Genomic DNA, 16,629 nt, shown 5'->3' on the forward strand with positions numbered 1-16,629 from the left:
GATAGCTTTGCAGGATATAATATTCTGGGCTGGCAGTTGTTCTCTCTTAGTACCTGGGCTATATCTCGCCATTCCCTCCTAGCTTGTAGAGTTTCTGATGAGAAGTCAGCTGTGAGTCTGATTGGAGATCCTCTGAGAGTAATCTGACGTTTCTCTCTTGCACATTTTAGGATCTTTTCTTTATGTTTCACTGTGGAGAGTTTAATTACAACGTGTCGTGGTGAGGGTCTCTTTTGGTCGTGTTTATTAGGGGTTCTGTGAGCTTCCTGTACTAGAATTTCTCTGTCCTTCTCCAAACCTGGGAAATTTTCTGCTAATATCTCACTAAAAAGGCCTTCTAATCCTTTCTCCCTCTCCATGCCTTCAGGAACTCCTAGAACCCGAATGTTGGGTTTTTTAATAGTATCCTGAAGATTCCCGACAATATGTTTTAGATTTCTAATTTCCTCGTCTTTTCTTTGGTCTGACTGTATCCTTTCCTGTTCTCTGTCTTCTAAGTCCGATATTCTCTCTTCTGCTTCTCCCATTCTGTTTGTAAGGCTCTCTATTGTGTTTTTCATTTGATCTATTGAATTCTTCACTTCAGTCACTATCCCAGTTTCCTGTTGTACTAGTTGTTTCATTTCATTTTGATTCCTCCTTAATATTTCATTTTCACGAGAGAGATTTTCTATCTTGTCCATTAAGGATTTCTGTAGTTCAAGAATTTGTTTTTGAGAACTTCTTAATGTTCTTATCAATTTTTTGAGATCTGCTTCTTGCATTTCTTCTATGTCATCATCCTCATAATCTTGAATTGGGGTGTCTTTTTCATTTGAGGGCTTCATGGTGACTTCCTTGTTTTTATTACCTTGGTTTTTGCGTTTGTTATTTGTCATATTGGAGATATTTGGTTTCTTCACTGTGGTGCTTTTTCTTGTTATACTATGACTCTAGATTAAGTGGACTATCTGTTTTTGATGGAGCCTTAGGGCTTGAGATGGGTGTGGCCTGAGAGCTCTGTTTGGTGTGCCAAAGGTGACACTCCCAGGTTAGGCGTGGTAAACCTCTCTCTCTCTCTCTCTCTCTCTCTCTCTTTTTTTGATTCAAAAGGGAAGTTATTCTGCACAGCTGAACGAAGTTGGAGGTAGTTAGCAGGCAAATGATATACCCACAGGAGCCAGAGATCGGAAGCTCTTTCCCAAGGACCACACAGGGAATCTGTTCGGCCCTCGGAGTGGGCTCAAATTCTCCTTCAGTCTCCCACTGGGTTGCCAAAGTTACGGAATTGTAGCGTCTCTGGAGAGTGCTCACGTGAATTCCGTGAGTTCTCTCCCCCACCGTCTCTTTTTTTCACAGTCTCAGTTCAGTAGCACCACAAATTTACTAGGTCCTAATCTCCTGTTAATTCGCCCCACCCAGAGTCAGGTTTTACTGCTAGGCTCAGGGCCGGTGCAGACCTGAGGTCGCTCTGCTTATGACGTATGTCCAAGATGGCGCCTGCTCTTTGTCTTGCTCGCCCTTGAGAGGTGAGCGGAGAGAGAGAAACCCGTGTCCGTACCAGTCACCTTTTTTTTTTTCCCTCTCTCTCTCTTCCAGTTAGCTTGGTGAAGTCCCCCCCCCGCCCCCGGGGTCGTTCCCTCTAGTCTCCTCTCTCCGCTTGCCTGCCGGTGTCTCGGGTTATTGAGGTTCGGCTCACCTCGCGTTCCAGCGCTGGTGTGTTGAGTCTGCCGCTGGTGTCCCGAACTGTGGGCTCCCACGCTCTCCACACAGGTCTGCTCCCCTTCCAGCGCCGATGTGTGGACTCGGAGCCCTGGATGTCCCAAGTCTCCCTGCTGTTGCACTCCCCTTCGAGCACTTGCGCGCAGACCCTGCAGCTTGCGCAGCTCAGTCCCGCGGCTCGGCTTCCGCGGCTCAGTCCCGCGGCTCGGTCCTGCGGCTCGGCTTTCGCACGCGGTGGGCGACCTTGTTCTCCCAGTAGGTCCTCCGATTCACGCCCACTGGATCCAGAAGAGTTTTGTCTGCAATATTTTCCTGGTTCTTTTTTCTGAGGCTACCGTAACTCCCCTTTTATTAAACTAAATTTTCCCGGACTATCGGTGCGCGCCCTCACTATTCCGCCATCTTAGAATTCAAGTTTTTATCCTTAGCTCTAGCATTGCTTTATTGCTCATCCCTGAATCATTTTAGGAACCTAAACACAACTTGATGTCCAGTTTTGTTCATCCTGTTGTTTTGTCCATCCCTGTGTTTGTATGTCATCAATGGGCTTCAGTAGTTGTAAAGATACATGATGGTCCGTTTTGCCACTTTACAAAACAATGCAGACTAGATGATTCCTAAAAAACACATATTTATTTCCTATAGTTCTGGCAGGCTGGGGGCTTCAAGATTAAGGCACTTATTACTGGTGTCTGGTGAAGGCTACTGACTGCTTCCAAGGTTGTGCTTTTCGTTGCTGTGTTGTCCAGAGGGGAAGAACACTGTGCTGACAGGACTGAAGGGACAGAAAGACAAGAGAGTACACCCCTCTAACTCAAACTCTTTCATAAGTGATGATTCCACTCATGAGGACTCCACCTTCATGACTTACCTACCTTTTAGGTGGTACTTCTTAGTACTGTTGATTTAAGGGTTAAGTTTCAACTTGAGTTTTAGAGACACCATCATTCAAACCATAGTGCAACATAATCTTAGAATTCTGATTCTTTATACCACCAATACCCAATATGTGGTTGGCATGCTGTAAATATTAACATTATCATTAATGTTTTATACAAATTTTAAGGCAAAGAAAATATATTCTCTATAATTCAATGTTATAATTTCAATTGTTTGTTTCTATATCCCACTTAACTCTAAATTCTGGGGTGCAAGGCCATTTCTAACTTCATTACCATTGTATTTCACAACTTGTCCCTAGCAAATTTTCAAGAGCTTTTTGTTGAATGATGATATTTTTTGTACTTTGTTTATATATACCACAAATTTAATTGATATTTATAGTGATAATTCTAAAATACTTGAAAGCTCCAAAGTCCCATAAAGAATGATTATCTTAGGTTCAGTAGATATTGGAGTTAGGAACATTTTATTTTATTTTGCTTCTTAGAAAATCAGCAATCCATATAAATAGTATATATCCAAATATCAACATTATTTTGTTAATAAGAATGTTTTTCTTCTCAGCCACATAATTGGAAATTACTGATATTTATAGAGTTTTATTTAGTATCTATGTAATACATTATCAATAATAAAATTCAGTTGAATTTATTTTATCCAAGATCTGTACTACCAATATTTTTTCTTCATGCTGCTTATCATGAAATAAATGAGTTGTTTCTATCTCCACAGGAAAGATTTAGAAAGAGTAATCTGTATGGAATCAGGTTGTGAAAATCCAAGAAAATACCTCTTCAAAGATCTGGATGGGAATACCTTGAATCTGCCTGCACCAGTTTCTGTATTTCCTAAAATTGAAGCAGAATGGACTGGATCCTTCTTCAACACAGGTCAGTTGTACCTGAATGCAATGTCTGTAGTAACAGCATGTAATGGACAGAGATGGTTGCCTATATTATTCACTAGGAGCAAAATACACTAGAGAATTGAGTTTGCACTGGAGTCTGTGCTAATATGATCCCTACTTACTTAAATCATGTGAGCACCAAGTCATTAAGAAATGGCCATTACAGCTGTGCCCTCTATGGAATTCTCTGTATCTATGTTAATGTTCTGATTGCCATACCCCGGCGGTGTACATTGGTGAGAAAACAACCCTCTCATTAGCTGGGTCATCTGGGCTTGAAGTTGTCCTCATGCTTCACATTTTACAGTCCTGCACACAGGCCCTGTTCTTCTGGCTTCTGAGCCTTCCTTTCCTTCCTGCCAAGACTTAATGGTTCACATTCTGAAGAGGGTGGTTGGGTAGATGCCATGCAGTTTTCCTCCTATTTCTCAACACTCCGGGTGTCCCTCAAACTTTCCTGTGTTTAAAATTACTTTTTTCTCTTGCTTGCATAAAGCCTCTTTATATGTCAATTTTTATACGTGGGCATCTGGGCTGATATTTGTCTTCCTATTTCCTCTAGCAATAAGACTGAATTCTCATTTGAATTCTCCTGAAATCTGCTGCATACAAATACAAATAACTTTCCCTTCATTATCCCTTCTTTACTGATTTATTAATTTCTGGACTCCCTCCTTTTTCATATCTGAGTGTGCTTGACTCTCAGGACTACATCTTCAGACATTTTTGCTTCTTGCCCTCTTTTGTTCCCCAGGTCTAAAACTGAGTCACCACTCAGTACTGATGTCTTCCAATCCAAATGACCAGTCCAGACATAGAAACTTGGTCTAGTTTCTCCAACTGACTCCACTGGGAAGTGTAATAGATATCTCAACATGCTTCAAATAAAGTCTTGATCTCTACCTCCATCAAAAACCTACTTCTTTCCTGGCTGCCATGCCTCTCTTTTTGGTTACCACCATTCATGAGGTTAAGTAAACAACCTAGGCATGCTCCTTTAATTCTTTTTTAACCCAAACTCTCAAACATCCTTTTTTCTCTCCCATTACTACTCTGACCCAGCCATAATCATCTCTAAGCTGACAAGGGGACAACTTCCTCACTGTGTTCTTCTATTCCCCTACTCTGTGTACTGTTCACATAATAGCCAGGGTGATATTTTTCCTTTCCAATGGCTTTCCATCTGCTCATAATAAAATCCAAATTCTAAGACTGCAAGATTTGATTTATTTGTTTCCTGCTTACTTTTTCACTTTAATTCTTGTGACACTGCTTTTACTTACTGCTCATCCTGTTCTTATTTTTTCTTTCATAGTAAGCTTATTCCTCCCTCAAAGCATTTGCAATGGCTGTTTCCTCTGCCTGGAATATCTCACCACTTCTTTGAGAGCCGTTTTTCTCCTGTTCAAACAACAGTACCTCAGAGAAGCCATCCTTGACCACCATATCTAAAATAGTCACAGGACCACTATTCTCTAATTCTACTATGGCTGCTTAATTTTTTGTCAGTCTCATTACCTCGTATTATATTATAAATGTCATTGTTTTAAAGATTTTTTATTTGAGAGGCAGAGTTCCAGAGAGACAGGGAGAGACAGAAAGGTCTTTTATCCTCTGGTTCGCTCCCCAAAATGGCCTCAACTGCCAGAGCTGGGCCACTGCAAATGCAGGAGTCAGGAGCTTCTTTGGATTTTCCACATGGGTGCAGGGGCCAAGCACTTGAGCCATCCTCCACTGCTTTCCCTGGCCATAGTGGTGAGCTGGATTGGAAAAGGAGCAGCAGGATATGAACTGGCATTCATATGGGATGCCGGCCCTGCAGGTGGAGCCTAGCCAGTCATTATTTACTTTTGATTGACTGTTTACTCCTTTAAAATACAAACTTGATAAGGGCAGGAATTTTGTCCTTTCACAATGCTCTGTATTTAGGACAATGCTCTATAAATATTAACTGACTGTTCAAATGAATGACTTATGGATAACCAGAGAGAATGTTTCTATTTGTCCCAAATAATTTAGGATTGTGTAGAAGAAACTGGGAACTTTAGGACATTGGTTTAAGAATTTATTTGTAGGGGCTGGTGCTGTGTCCTAGTAGGCTAGGCCTACACCTGTGGCACAAGCATTGCATGTGGACACCAGTTTATGTCTCAGTTCTTCCTCTTTCAATCCAGGTCTCTGCTATGGTCTGGGAAAGGGGTGGAAGATGGCCCAAATGCTTAGGCGCCTTCGCTCACCTGGGAGACCAGAAGAGGCTCTGGGCTCCTGGCTTCGGATCAGCTCAGCTCTAGCAGTTGTGGCTATTTGGGGAGTGAACCAGTGGATGGAAGATGTTTATTTCTGTCTCTACCTCTCTCTGTCTATAACTCTCAAATAAATAAATAAAATCTTTTAAAGAAAGAATCTATCTGTAATATGGAAACTTGAAATGTGGACTGCTCTAGGTATCTTTTTATTTTTACCACCTTTCTTGTATCTGCACTAGTGCTATAATATAACATGCGCTTTTAGCATTGTTTCTACATATAATTTTTTTAGTTACCATCAAATGTCTACTTGAATAGTTATATTGGCAATATAGCAACAAGGTATACATGTTGCAGTATACATGTTAAAGTCAGTGCTGAATGCAAAGAAATCCTCAGGACAAACTCATGTTGATATGCTTGTTACATCTTGAATATAACCAGCAAATATATTGTTTTCACAGAGGAGTTAAATTCAGAGACACATATGTTGAGAAAATATGTGCGGATAAGAAAGAGATAGGCAGCTACTCTTTCATTTTCTCTTAGATATATCAGTTTTCTATAGTGTTCTCTATTAGTTTCAAGAATTCCACTACCATAGGTTTTTTTTATTTATCTTGTTTTTTTTTTTTTAATTTATTTTCTCCACAAAGAAACATTTTATTTAAGGAATACAGACTTCATACATTTCATAAGTACACTTTTAGGAATATAGTGATTCTTTCCACCATATCCGCCCTTCCATCCATTCTCCCATCCCTGCCCCTGCTCCCTCTCCCATTCCCAGTCCCATTCTCCACTAAGATCCATTTTCCCTTAACTTTATACACAGAAGACCAACTCTATACTAAGTAAAGTGTTCAACTATTTGCAAAGGAAAAAAAAAAGCATAAAGCAGGAAACAAAACAAAACTGTTCCTCAATAGTCAAGACAAGGGCTGTTCAAAGTCTTTGTATCTTGAAGTTAATTTCACTTTTTTTAGTAAATTAATTAACTTTAAAGAAGCACCCAAGAATGATACATCTTTTGTGAGCACTTTGACATAATTATAATGAAGCTCTTTGAGAACAGAGGCCCTGCATGAGGCATTAGTGCACAGTGACTTCTGTTGTTAATTTAACAATTAACACTCTTACATATGACATTAGTGATCACCTCAGGTTCTTAACATGAGTTGCCTAGGCTATGTAAGACTTTTGAATCCACAAACTCCATCAGTATTTAAATAATGCAAAAGTGGAAGTTCTCTCCTCCCTTCAGAGTAAAGTACCTCCTTCTTTGGTGACCACTTCTTTCCACTGCAGTCTCACCCACTGAGGTCCTTGATGTAGGAAATTTTTTGACACACTGTCTTGGCTTTCCATACCTGAAATGCTCTCATGGGATTTTCAGCCTGACCAGAATGCCTTAAGGGCTGATTCTGAGGTCAGAGTGCTTCTTAAAGTGATCGTCATTCTATGACTCTGCTGTGTGGACTGCTTCCCATGTTGGATCATTCCTTCCTCTTTAATGTTATCTATTTTTATTACCAGAGCCTTAATCCTATCTATATGATCACTTTAACACTTAAGATGGTATTTTTTCCACCCAGCTTAAGGGGACTTGGGGTCCCACGGCAAGTTTTTAATCTGCACCCTTGGAAGTAAGGCCATAGGATTGTATCTAGAACTATACAGCTTTAGAGTTGCAAGATTCATACACTTCATAATTACAAGTTTAGGAATGTGGTGATTCTTCCCAACATGCCTACCTTCCCACACATATTCCTAAATCCCTCTTATTCCAACTGCTAGATTTTACTGAGATCTATTTTCTATTGACTTTCTATACATCTATGCTTAACTCTATGTTGTAAAGAGTTCAACAAATAATATCAAAACAAAACAAAACAAAACAAACAACCAAAACACTGTTCCTCAACAGTTAACACAAGGTCTGCTCAAATCATTATTTCTCAAACTGTCAATTTCACCTCTACAGATTGCCTTTTAGGTGATCTACTAGTTATCATAGATCAGGGAAGACATATGATATTTGTCTTTTGGGGACTGGCTTATTTCACTAAGCACAATGTTTCCTAGATACATTCATTTTGTTGTAAATGAATAGATTTCATTTTTTACTACTGTGTAGTATTCCATAGCATGCATAGCCAATAATTTCTTTATCCAATCTTCAGTTGATGGGCATTTGGATTGATTCCATGTCTTAGCTAATGTGGATTGAGCTGCAATAAACATGGAGGTGCAGATAACATTTTCATATGCTGATTTCATTTTCCTTGGATAAATTCTCAGGAGTGGGATGGCTGGGTCATATGGTAGGTCTATATTCAGATTTCTGAGGTATCTCCTTACTGTCTTCCATAGTGGCTTTACCAGTTTACATTCCCACCAACAGTGCATTAGGGTACTTTTGCCCCCATAGCCTCACCAACATTTGTTGTTTGTTGATGTCTGTATGAAAGCCATTCTAACAGGGGTGAGGTCTTGATTTGCCTTTCCCTGATGTCTAGTGATCCAGAGCATTTTTTCATGTGTCTATTGGCCTTTTGGATTTCCTCTTGAAAAATGTCTGTTTACATCCTTTGCCTACTTCTTCACTGGGTTGTTTGTTTTATTGTTGTTGAGTTTCTTGACCTTTTTATATATTCTGGTTATTAATCCTTTATCATTTGCAAAGTTTGCATATAATTTCTCCCATTCTGTCAGTTGCCTCTTCACATTCCTGAGTGTTTCTTTTGCAGTACAGAAGCTTCTCAATTTGATGAAATATAATCTTTTGTTTTTGGTTTTCATTGCTTGTCCATTTGGGGTCTTTTCCAAGAACTCTTTGCCTGTGTCAATGTTTTGCATGGTTTCCTCAATATTCTCTAATAATCTGATGGTATTAAGTCATGGATTCAGGTCTTTAATTCATGTTGAGTGGATTTTTGTGTAAGGTGTAAGGTGTGAAGGTCTTGCTTCCTACTTTCATATGTGGAATTGCAATTTTCCCAGTACCATTTGTTGAAGAGACTGTCCTTGCTCCAGGGAATGATTTTAGCTCCTTGATTGCATATAAGTTGGTTTTAGATGCTTGGATTGATTTCTGGCGTTTGTATTTTGTTCCATGGGTCTATCTATTTGTTTTTGTAGCAGTACCAGGCTGTTTTGATTATAATTGCCTTGTAGTATGTCTTGAAATCTGGTATTGTTATGCCTCTGGCTTTATTTTTGTTGCATAAGATTGCTTTATCTATTCCTGGTCTCCTGTGTTTCCATACGAATTTCAGCATCATTTTTTTTCTATATTTGAGGAAATGTCCTTGGTGTTTGATTGATATTGCCTTGAATCTGAAAAAATGCTTTTGGAAGTATGAACAGTTTGATTATATTGATTTTTCCAATACATTAATGTGAAAGATTTTTCCAGTTTTTTGTATCTTCTTCTATTTTTTTCTTTAATGTTTTGTAGTTCTCATTGTAGAGACCTTTGAAATTCTTGGTTAAATTTATTCCAAGCTATTTGGGTTTGTTTTCTAGCTATTATGAATGGGATCGATCTTAGAAGTTCTTTCTCACCTGTGGCATTGTCTGCATATACAAAAGCTGTTGATTTTTGTGCATTGATTTTATATCCTGCTACTTTGCCAAACTCTTCTATGAGTTCCAGAAAACTCTTAGTGGTGTCTTTTGGATCTTTATATATAGAATCATGTCTTCTGAAAATAGGGATAGTTTGACTTCCTCCTTCCCAATTTGTATCCCTTTGTTTTTTTTCTAGCCTAATGGCTTTGGCTAAAACTTCCAGGATTATATTGAATAACAATGGTAATCGTGGACATCCTTGTCTGGTTCTGGATCTCAGTGGAAATGATTCCAACTTTTCTGTTAGGTTTTCTGCATCTTCTTGGCTCAATTGAGGTATGTTGTATGTGTCCAGGAATCTATAAGTTTTTTCTAGGTTTTCCAGTTTGTTGGCATTCAGATGTTGTAGTAATTTCTGATAATACTTTTTATTTCTATGGTGTCTGTTTTTACATTTCCTTTTATTTTTCTAATTTTATTAATTTGGGTCTTCTTTCTCCTTTTTTTGGTTAGTTGGGCCAATGATTTGTCAAAATTGTTTCTTTTTCCAAATTATCAGCTCTTCACTTTGCTGATCTTTTTATTGTTTTTTTTGGTTTCAATTTTGATTTTCTTCTCTAATTTTAATTATTTTTTTACTCCTACTAGTTTTGGTATAGTTTTGTTTTGGTATAGTTTTTCTAGATCCTTGAGATACATTGATATGTCATTTATTTGGTGCCTTTCCAATTTCTTGATGTAGGCACCAACTGCTATAAACTTTCTTCTTAACACTGCTTTTGCTGTATCCCATACATTTTGCTATGTTGTTTTGTCATCTTCATTTGTTTCCAGAAATATTTTGATTTCTTTTTTTTAAGAAGACCTCTCTCTCTCTGCCTCTCCATCTTTCCATGCCTCAGGAACTCCTAGAACCCATATGTTGGGTCATTTGATAGTATCCTGTAGACTCCCAACAGTATTTTTTAGTTTTCTAATTTCTTCTTCTTATTTTTGTCTCACTATAAAATTTCCTCTGATTTATCTACTAAGTGGGATATTCTTTCTTATGATTCACTGATTCTGTTGTTAAGGCTTTTAACTGCATTTTTTATTCATTGCATTGAATTTTTTATTTCCAAGATTTCATTTTTCTTTCTATTTAAGATCTCAGTTTTGTGGGAGAAATTTTTTTTCATGTCATGTACAAATTTCATTAGTTCATGCATTTGCTTCTGATTACTTCTAAGTAATCCTATGATCAATTTTTTTTGAATTCCATTTCTGGCATTTCTTCAAACTGTTTATCTTCACCATCTAGGATTGAAGTGTTGTGTTCTTTTGAGGGTATCATATTGTGTTCCTTATTCTTATTTGTTGAATTAGTGTGCTTATTATTTGGTATTTGTGGAGAAACCTGTTGGTTTCTTCTTTTATTTTTTTTGCTGTGGCAGTTTTATCTTTGGACTATGTGTGGATTAGTGGAGTGTCTGCTTTCAGGGAATACCTAGAGGCATGTGGTATGTGTTACCAGGGAGCTCTCTTCAATGTTCCAGTGTGAAGGGAGTGTTAAGTTGATGCCCAGGTTGGGTGTGATAACTCAAATTTTTTTTAAATCAGAGGGGAGGTTTTTCTGTTCTGTTGGCATAGACTCTGTTCATTCCCTCTCCTCAAAAGAGACCAGACCCTGTGCACTACCCCAGTGGGTATAATATTGGTCCTCACTTCCACAAGGACTACACAGAGCATCTGTGCAGTCCTCAGTGTAAACAGATTCCCCAGCAATGCCCCTCACTAGGGAACCAGGGAACCCTGAACATGTAGAGCCTCCCTCAGTGACTGTTCAAAGATCCAGCCACACCCTGACCTTTCCCATGCAGCCTTAATGTTTTCAAAGCCCCACAGTCTCAGTGTTTTCACAGTACTGGCACACAAACCTCTCAAGTCATGAGCACCCAGCCCCATCAGTTCTTCCTGCCAGATTCAGGAGTCTCTACTCAGCTGGTTGCTGGGTGTAGACATGAGCTTTCTCAGCTGTTAAGTAGGTCCAAAATGGTGCCTGCTCTCTATTGGCTTGTTAAAGGACACTGTTGCATGGTGATCAGGGAGAGAGAAATGTGCCTCCTCCCACCCTTTTTTTTCTCCTCTAGTTTGGCAGGTACACCATCCCCACAGGGCTAGAAGCCAGATTCCCTCCAGTTTCTCCTGCAGCTTTGTTGTCAGTAGCTTGGGCTGCTGCAGTCTGATCTCACCTCTCTCCAAAACTGGTGTGGAGGGTCTTTGCTACTGGGGTCCAGATTTGTGTATGTCCCCACCCTCCATTTATGTTCACTGTGTCTCTCTAATTTGCATGGAGTTTCCTCTGCTGTTTTCTCCCTAACTCTTCCCTGAGACTGCACTCTCCACTTTTTAAAAACTATCTTCTAGATTAAAGCAGTAAGCTCCCTCCCTCCTCCTCCATCTTAATGCAATCTATTATAGGTTTTTATGCTATAGGGAAAACATCCTCATACTTTAGAATAAGTACATGAGTAATTGTGGGATTTTTCTGGAGTTGTGGTCTTTGGTAAGAATCACATTTCTGTGGAACCAATGACAAGGAATATGTGTCCCAGAGTACTTAATGAAAATTACATTTCATACTAACAAAAAAGAATAGGGATTGCATATAGTATCTTGGTTTTGGCTTCCCAAGAAATAGACTCTGATATCTCCAAAAGTAGACCCTGATACAAGGTTTAGAATCCAAAAAGTTCCTCCCCTGTGTGTGTGTGTGTGTGTGTGTGTGTGTTGAGAAGAAGGGAGCAGGTGGAGGGAGGGTAGAGGGTTAGGGTGATCCCTCCAAAATATCAGTAGGTAAGTGACACTGGAAAAGAAATAAAGCCAATAGAAACATTCCCAAACTGGTTATGACTGTGGAAGTTGGAGCCCAAGTCTAATGTGAAACTCTTGGTAACATGGAAACACGACCCCATTCTATTGCAGCCAAGCCACAAAGAAGCTAATATACTTCAAATCCCTGCTCATAACTGGCTGAGGGATGCTTCTGGGTACTTTAACCCTCTATTGCTTTGGCTTTCCCTGATCACAGCTCAAATGTGCACTTTACTGAGACCAGGGAAAATGTTTCTCAAAAGGAAGTCATAAGTTTTCACATTAGCACCCTTTGGTGTATGAAGATGGGTGCCCAAAATATGTGGGTATGGCATCAAAAGCATCTGTTACAAATAGGAAATAAAATGCCAATGAAGTACTCCAATTTCTCTCTCTCTCTCTCGCTCTCGCTCTCTCTCCTAGCTTGTTTTATTTATTTGAAATTCAGAGTTATAAAGAGGGAGAGACAGACAGAAAGAGAAAGATCTTCCATCTGCTGGTTTACTCCCAAGATGGCCACAATGGCAGGGGCTGGGCCAGGTTGAAGTCAGGAGCCAGGAGCTTCTTTCAGGTCTCCTATGTGGGTAGCAGAGGAGATGGCACTTGGGCCACCTTCCACTGCTTTTCCCAGGCCATTAGCACGGAGCTGGATCAGAAGTGAAGCAGCTGGGACACGAACTGGCACCCATATGGGATGTCAGCGTCACAGGATACAGCTTAGCCCCCTGTGACACAATGCATGCCTCATGATATTTAAATCATAAGAACATTCTTTTTATGAACTTTAAGGTGGTTGCTTACCATGTGGTGTGATGCATATACTATTTAGGCACACATACGCTATTCTGGTTGCAAACTCAATATATTTGATTTTTCTAAGCTCTCTGCTTTTTCTGTGGAATATGATTAAATGGTAAAACTCCAGTGCATAATACAATATTACCCAGTATTTACTGTCTGTCAGCCTGTGGACGAGCATATAAACATGTGGAAGGCTGATTGTCTACATAGAAGTATATGTGACTGACTGCTTCAACTCTTGATATTTTAAAGCTTTATAACATCTTAAATGAGTTTGCTACAAGTACTAACTGCAGGGATTCCCACAGTGGAATCTGATGCTTATTGCACTAAAAAATAAAATTTGTGTCCTCTTTCAATGAAAGACACAGCACATAGTAAATAGTGCCTTGGGGGGTGCTAATGGAATTGCAGTGTTTCCTTTGACTTCTAAAGTATGAGTAAATTCCTCCTTCCTTGGTGAACAGAATTCACTTTTCATTTTTTAAATATTTGCTTTTAAGCTAATTTCAGTTCTCTACAAGATAGTGGATGAAAAACACAAATTTAATCTTAATGAATGTCTACCATATATTTTCCCTCTTTAAAACAAATCTATGATTTTTTTTTTTTTTTTTGCAAATCAGGGCAAGAATGCACCTAAAATTAAAATGGAGTCCATGGAATAGAATCTCATATGTATTCCAAGTGTCAGTGAGCTTGATACACTCTTATGTCTTTCTCTATTTTATTAGCAAATCTCTTCAAACCATTTGGAGTCCATTGCCTTTGAGGTTTATTTTTAATTTGGAAAATAACAGATTTATTTGCACATATAAGTTCATGCAAAAATTACCCATTCAAATAGATATGCACAGGTCCTAGCATATTGTCATATACTCTGGCATCAGAGCAAAAACCATCCATGTGGATCAGCTATGGGAAACACTGTGCCAGTGGGTTTTGCTATCTGTGTAGTGCAGGGTGTGTAGCCAGGGGATAAGTGAGCTGTTAATTTTGTTTTATACTTATCTGTAAGTTTGCATTTGCAGTCAACATTGAAACATTCAAGGCAGTGGAGTGCAAGAAAGCTAATCCCAAACAGGTGATCCTTTGAGAACCATTACATTTTATTTTGGAAAAGATTTGAATATGGAGGCATCTGATGATCTGAAAATCCAAAAGTCTTTTAGAAAAACAAAGTCGTGAATCTCATATCCCATTTAGGTGCGATTAGACAGGTACCAGAACTTTCCATTATGGCATCTTATGTTTGTATAGAATGCCAATATTGTTGGGAGGGAATTGAAAGGTTTCAGAGCTGTGGTTTCTAGCATTTAATAATTTCTCAGCTAAGCTAAAGAAAGTAAAAGGGAGGTAAAGTGGAAGCTATCATTACTTGAGCCATCATTACTTTTGTATGCTCAGTGGCATTTTCATCCAATCAGCTAATATGTTTTGCTCACATATAAACTGCCAGTGTCTTTGTAGAGTTGGGAGCTATAGTAGTGAATAAGACAACATCCATGTTTTTTGTCAAACTAATGATTTAGTAGAGAGAGATATGTAAACAAAAATATTTCAGTAGACATGAGAGGGATGAAGCAAACAGAATGATGTTTTGGGCTAAAGGGGTAATCTGAAGGGAGTGTGTGTGTGTGAGTGTGTGTGTGTGTGTGTTTGTGGTATAGGAATTGCTATTTTAAATATAGTTACACTGAAAATGATATCTGAGAGAGGAGGCACTGGTTTTTTCCAACTTTTATTAATAAATATAAATTTCCAAAGTACAATTTTTGTATTATAGCGGCTTTTCCCCCCTATAACCTCCCTCCCACCCGCAACCATCCCATCCCCCACTCCCTCTCCCATCCCATTCTTCATCAAGATTCATTTTCAATTATCTTTATATACAGAAGATCAACTTAGTATATACTAAGTAAAGATTTCAACAGACTGCACCCACATAGACATAAGTATAAAGTACTGTTTGATTAGTAGTTTAACCGTTAATTCACATAGTACAACATATTAAGGACAGAGATCCTGCATGGGGAGTAGGCGCACAGTGACTCCTGTTGTTGATTTAGCAATTGACCCTCTCATTTATGACATCAGTAATCACCCAAGGCTCTTGTCATGAGCTGCCAAAGCTCTGGAAGCCTCTTGAGTTCATAAACTCTGATCTTATTTAGACAAGGCCACAGTCAAAGTGGAAGTTTTGTCCTCCCTGCAGAGAAAGGTACCTCCTTCTTTGATGGCCCATTCTTTCAGCTGGGATCTCACTCACAGAGATCTTTCATTTTAGGTCATTTTTCTTGCCAGAGTGTTTTGGCTTTCCATGCCTGAGAAACTCTCATGGGCTTTTTAGCCAGATCCGAATGTCTAATAAGGGCTGATTCTGAGGCCAGAGTGCTGTTTAGGACATCTGCCATTCTATGAGTCTGCTGTGTATCCTGCTTCCCATGTTGGATTGTTCTCTCCTTTTTAATTCTATCAGTTAGTATTAGCAGACACTAGTCTTGTTTATGTGATCTCTTTGACTCTTAGACCTATCAGTGTGATCAGTTATGAACTTCCATGGGAAGCCCCCAAGACAGGAATGGCCTCAGCATGTCTGAGACGTCCAGGAAAGGAGACCATTGCATGTAGTTAATGAAAGGATGAGTAACTGAGGTGGTCAGGAGCCAGGAAGTTCCTAGGCCATGATGCCTGCCCTGGCTGGCTTCTAGTTTCTTTTGTGAAATGGTCATGACAATAGCTCCAAAAAGTAGTTTACTATCAGAATAATCTAAGACATTAAACCTTCATTTGCATGTTGATCAATCTGAGTTAATAGGTACCTGTGAAGGTGACTTTTTGTTTTTTTAAAAACACACTAAAAATAAATCTCAAGTGATTTTTTGTGTTAATTTTGAGAATTATTGCTACTGAGTTATATGCCCCCTTTGGAGCAAATCAAAATGTTAATAATGTTGTTAATATAGAAAGTGGGTGACTTGAATTTTTTTGAATAGTCACGAATTAGCTCTCTGTGCCAAATACTAACAGGCGTAAACATACTTGCTTCTTTATATACACTGGATCTATTTCCAAAAGGGAAAAGAACATTAGCTAAAAAGATATAGGAATATTTATAATTTAAATGAAGCTTCTGAATCAAAGGAAATAGTTAAACCTTTTATTGTTTTTGAATATATTATTTTTTCCTAGCATTTAATTGAGTTAAATGACCTCACTTTCATAGTATATCACTGGATAAAAATGGGTTCAAAACCAAGTTTATTTTTAAATGGCTCATTGAACTACTATATTAAAAATGAAAATCATGATAAGCTTTTCCAACACTATCCTTTACATTATTCTCAACAAAGTGCTGTGGTCTGACCAGAGCTTCTGTCCACATCTACCTTCAGGGCAGGTAAGAGTTTGCCATTCTTTACCCTGAGAGGGAAAGAAACATTTTTCAATTGTGTTACTTCTTGGACATTTCTCAAGAAAGAAAATTATAAACCATTGTAGAAACCTTAAAAGTGACTTGCCTCAATTCAAAAATAAAGATTAGGTTGATAAAAAAGAAAATAAATTTGGTATTTGACTGTTAGCATGGAATGATGAAGTGGTTTTTAACAGAATGGTGGGAAAGTTCAAGTCCCATAGAGACAT

The 16,629-nt window shown here is 38.7% G+C and overlaps 1 protein-coding gene across 6 annotated transcripts in view; it reads left to right on the forward strand.

The window, feature by feature from the left end:
* The window catches only part of PKHD1 (PKHD1 ciliary IPT domain containing fibrocystin/polyductin), a 579,994-nt gene that overhangs the window by 439,394 nt on the left and 123,971 nt on the right, over positions 1-16,629 (forward strand). For all 6 annotated transcript variants that reach the window (XM_070074011.1, XM_051855614.2, XM_051855618.2 and 3 more), the window contains one exon: positions 3,337-3,494. In XM_070074011.1, the coding sequence (XP_069930112.1) occupies positions 3,337-3,494 (158 nt within the window). The remainder of the gene's footprint in view (positions 1-3,336; positions 3,495-16,629) is intronic.

The sequence above is a fragment of the Oryctolagus cuniculus genome, chromosome 5 (assembly GCF_964237555.1).
Source record: "Oryctolagus cuniculus chromosome 5, mOryCun1.1, whole genome shotgun sequence".
Lineage (NCBI taxonomy): Eukaryota > Metazoa > Chordata > Mammalia > Lagomorpha > Leporidae > Oryctolagus > Oryctolagus cuniculus.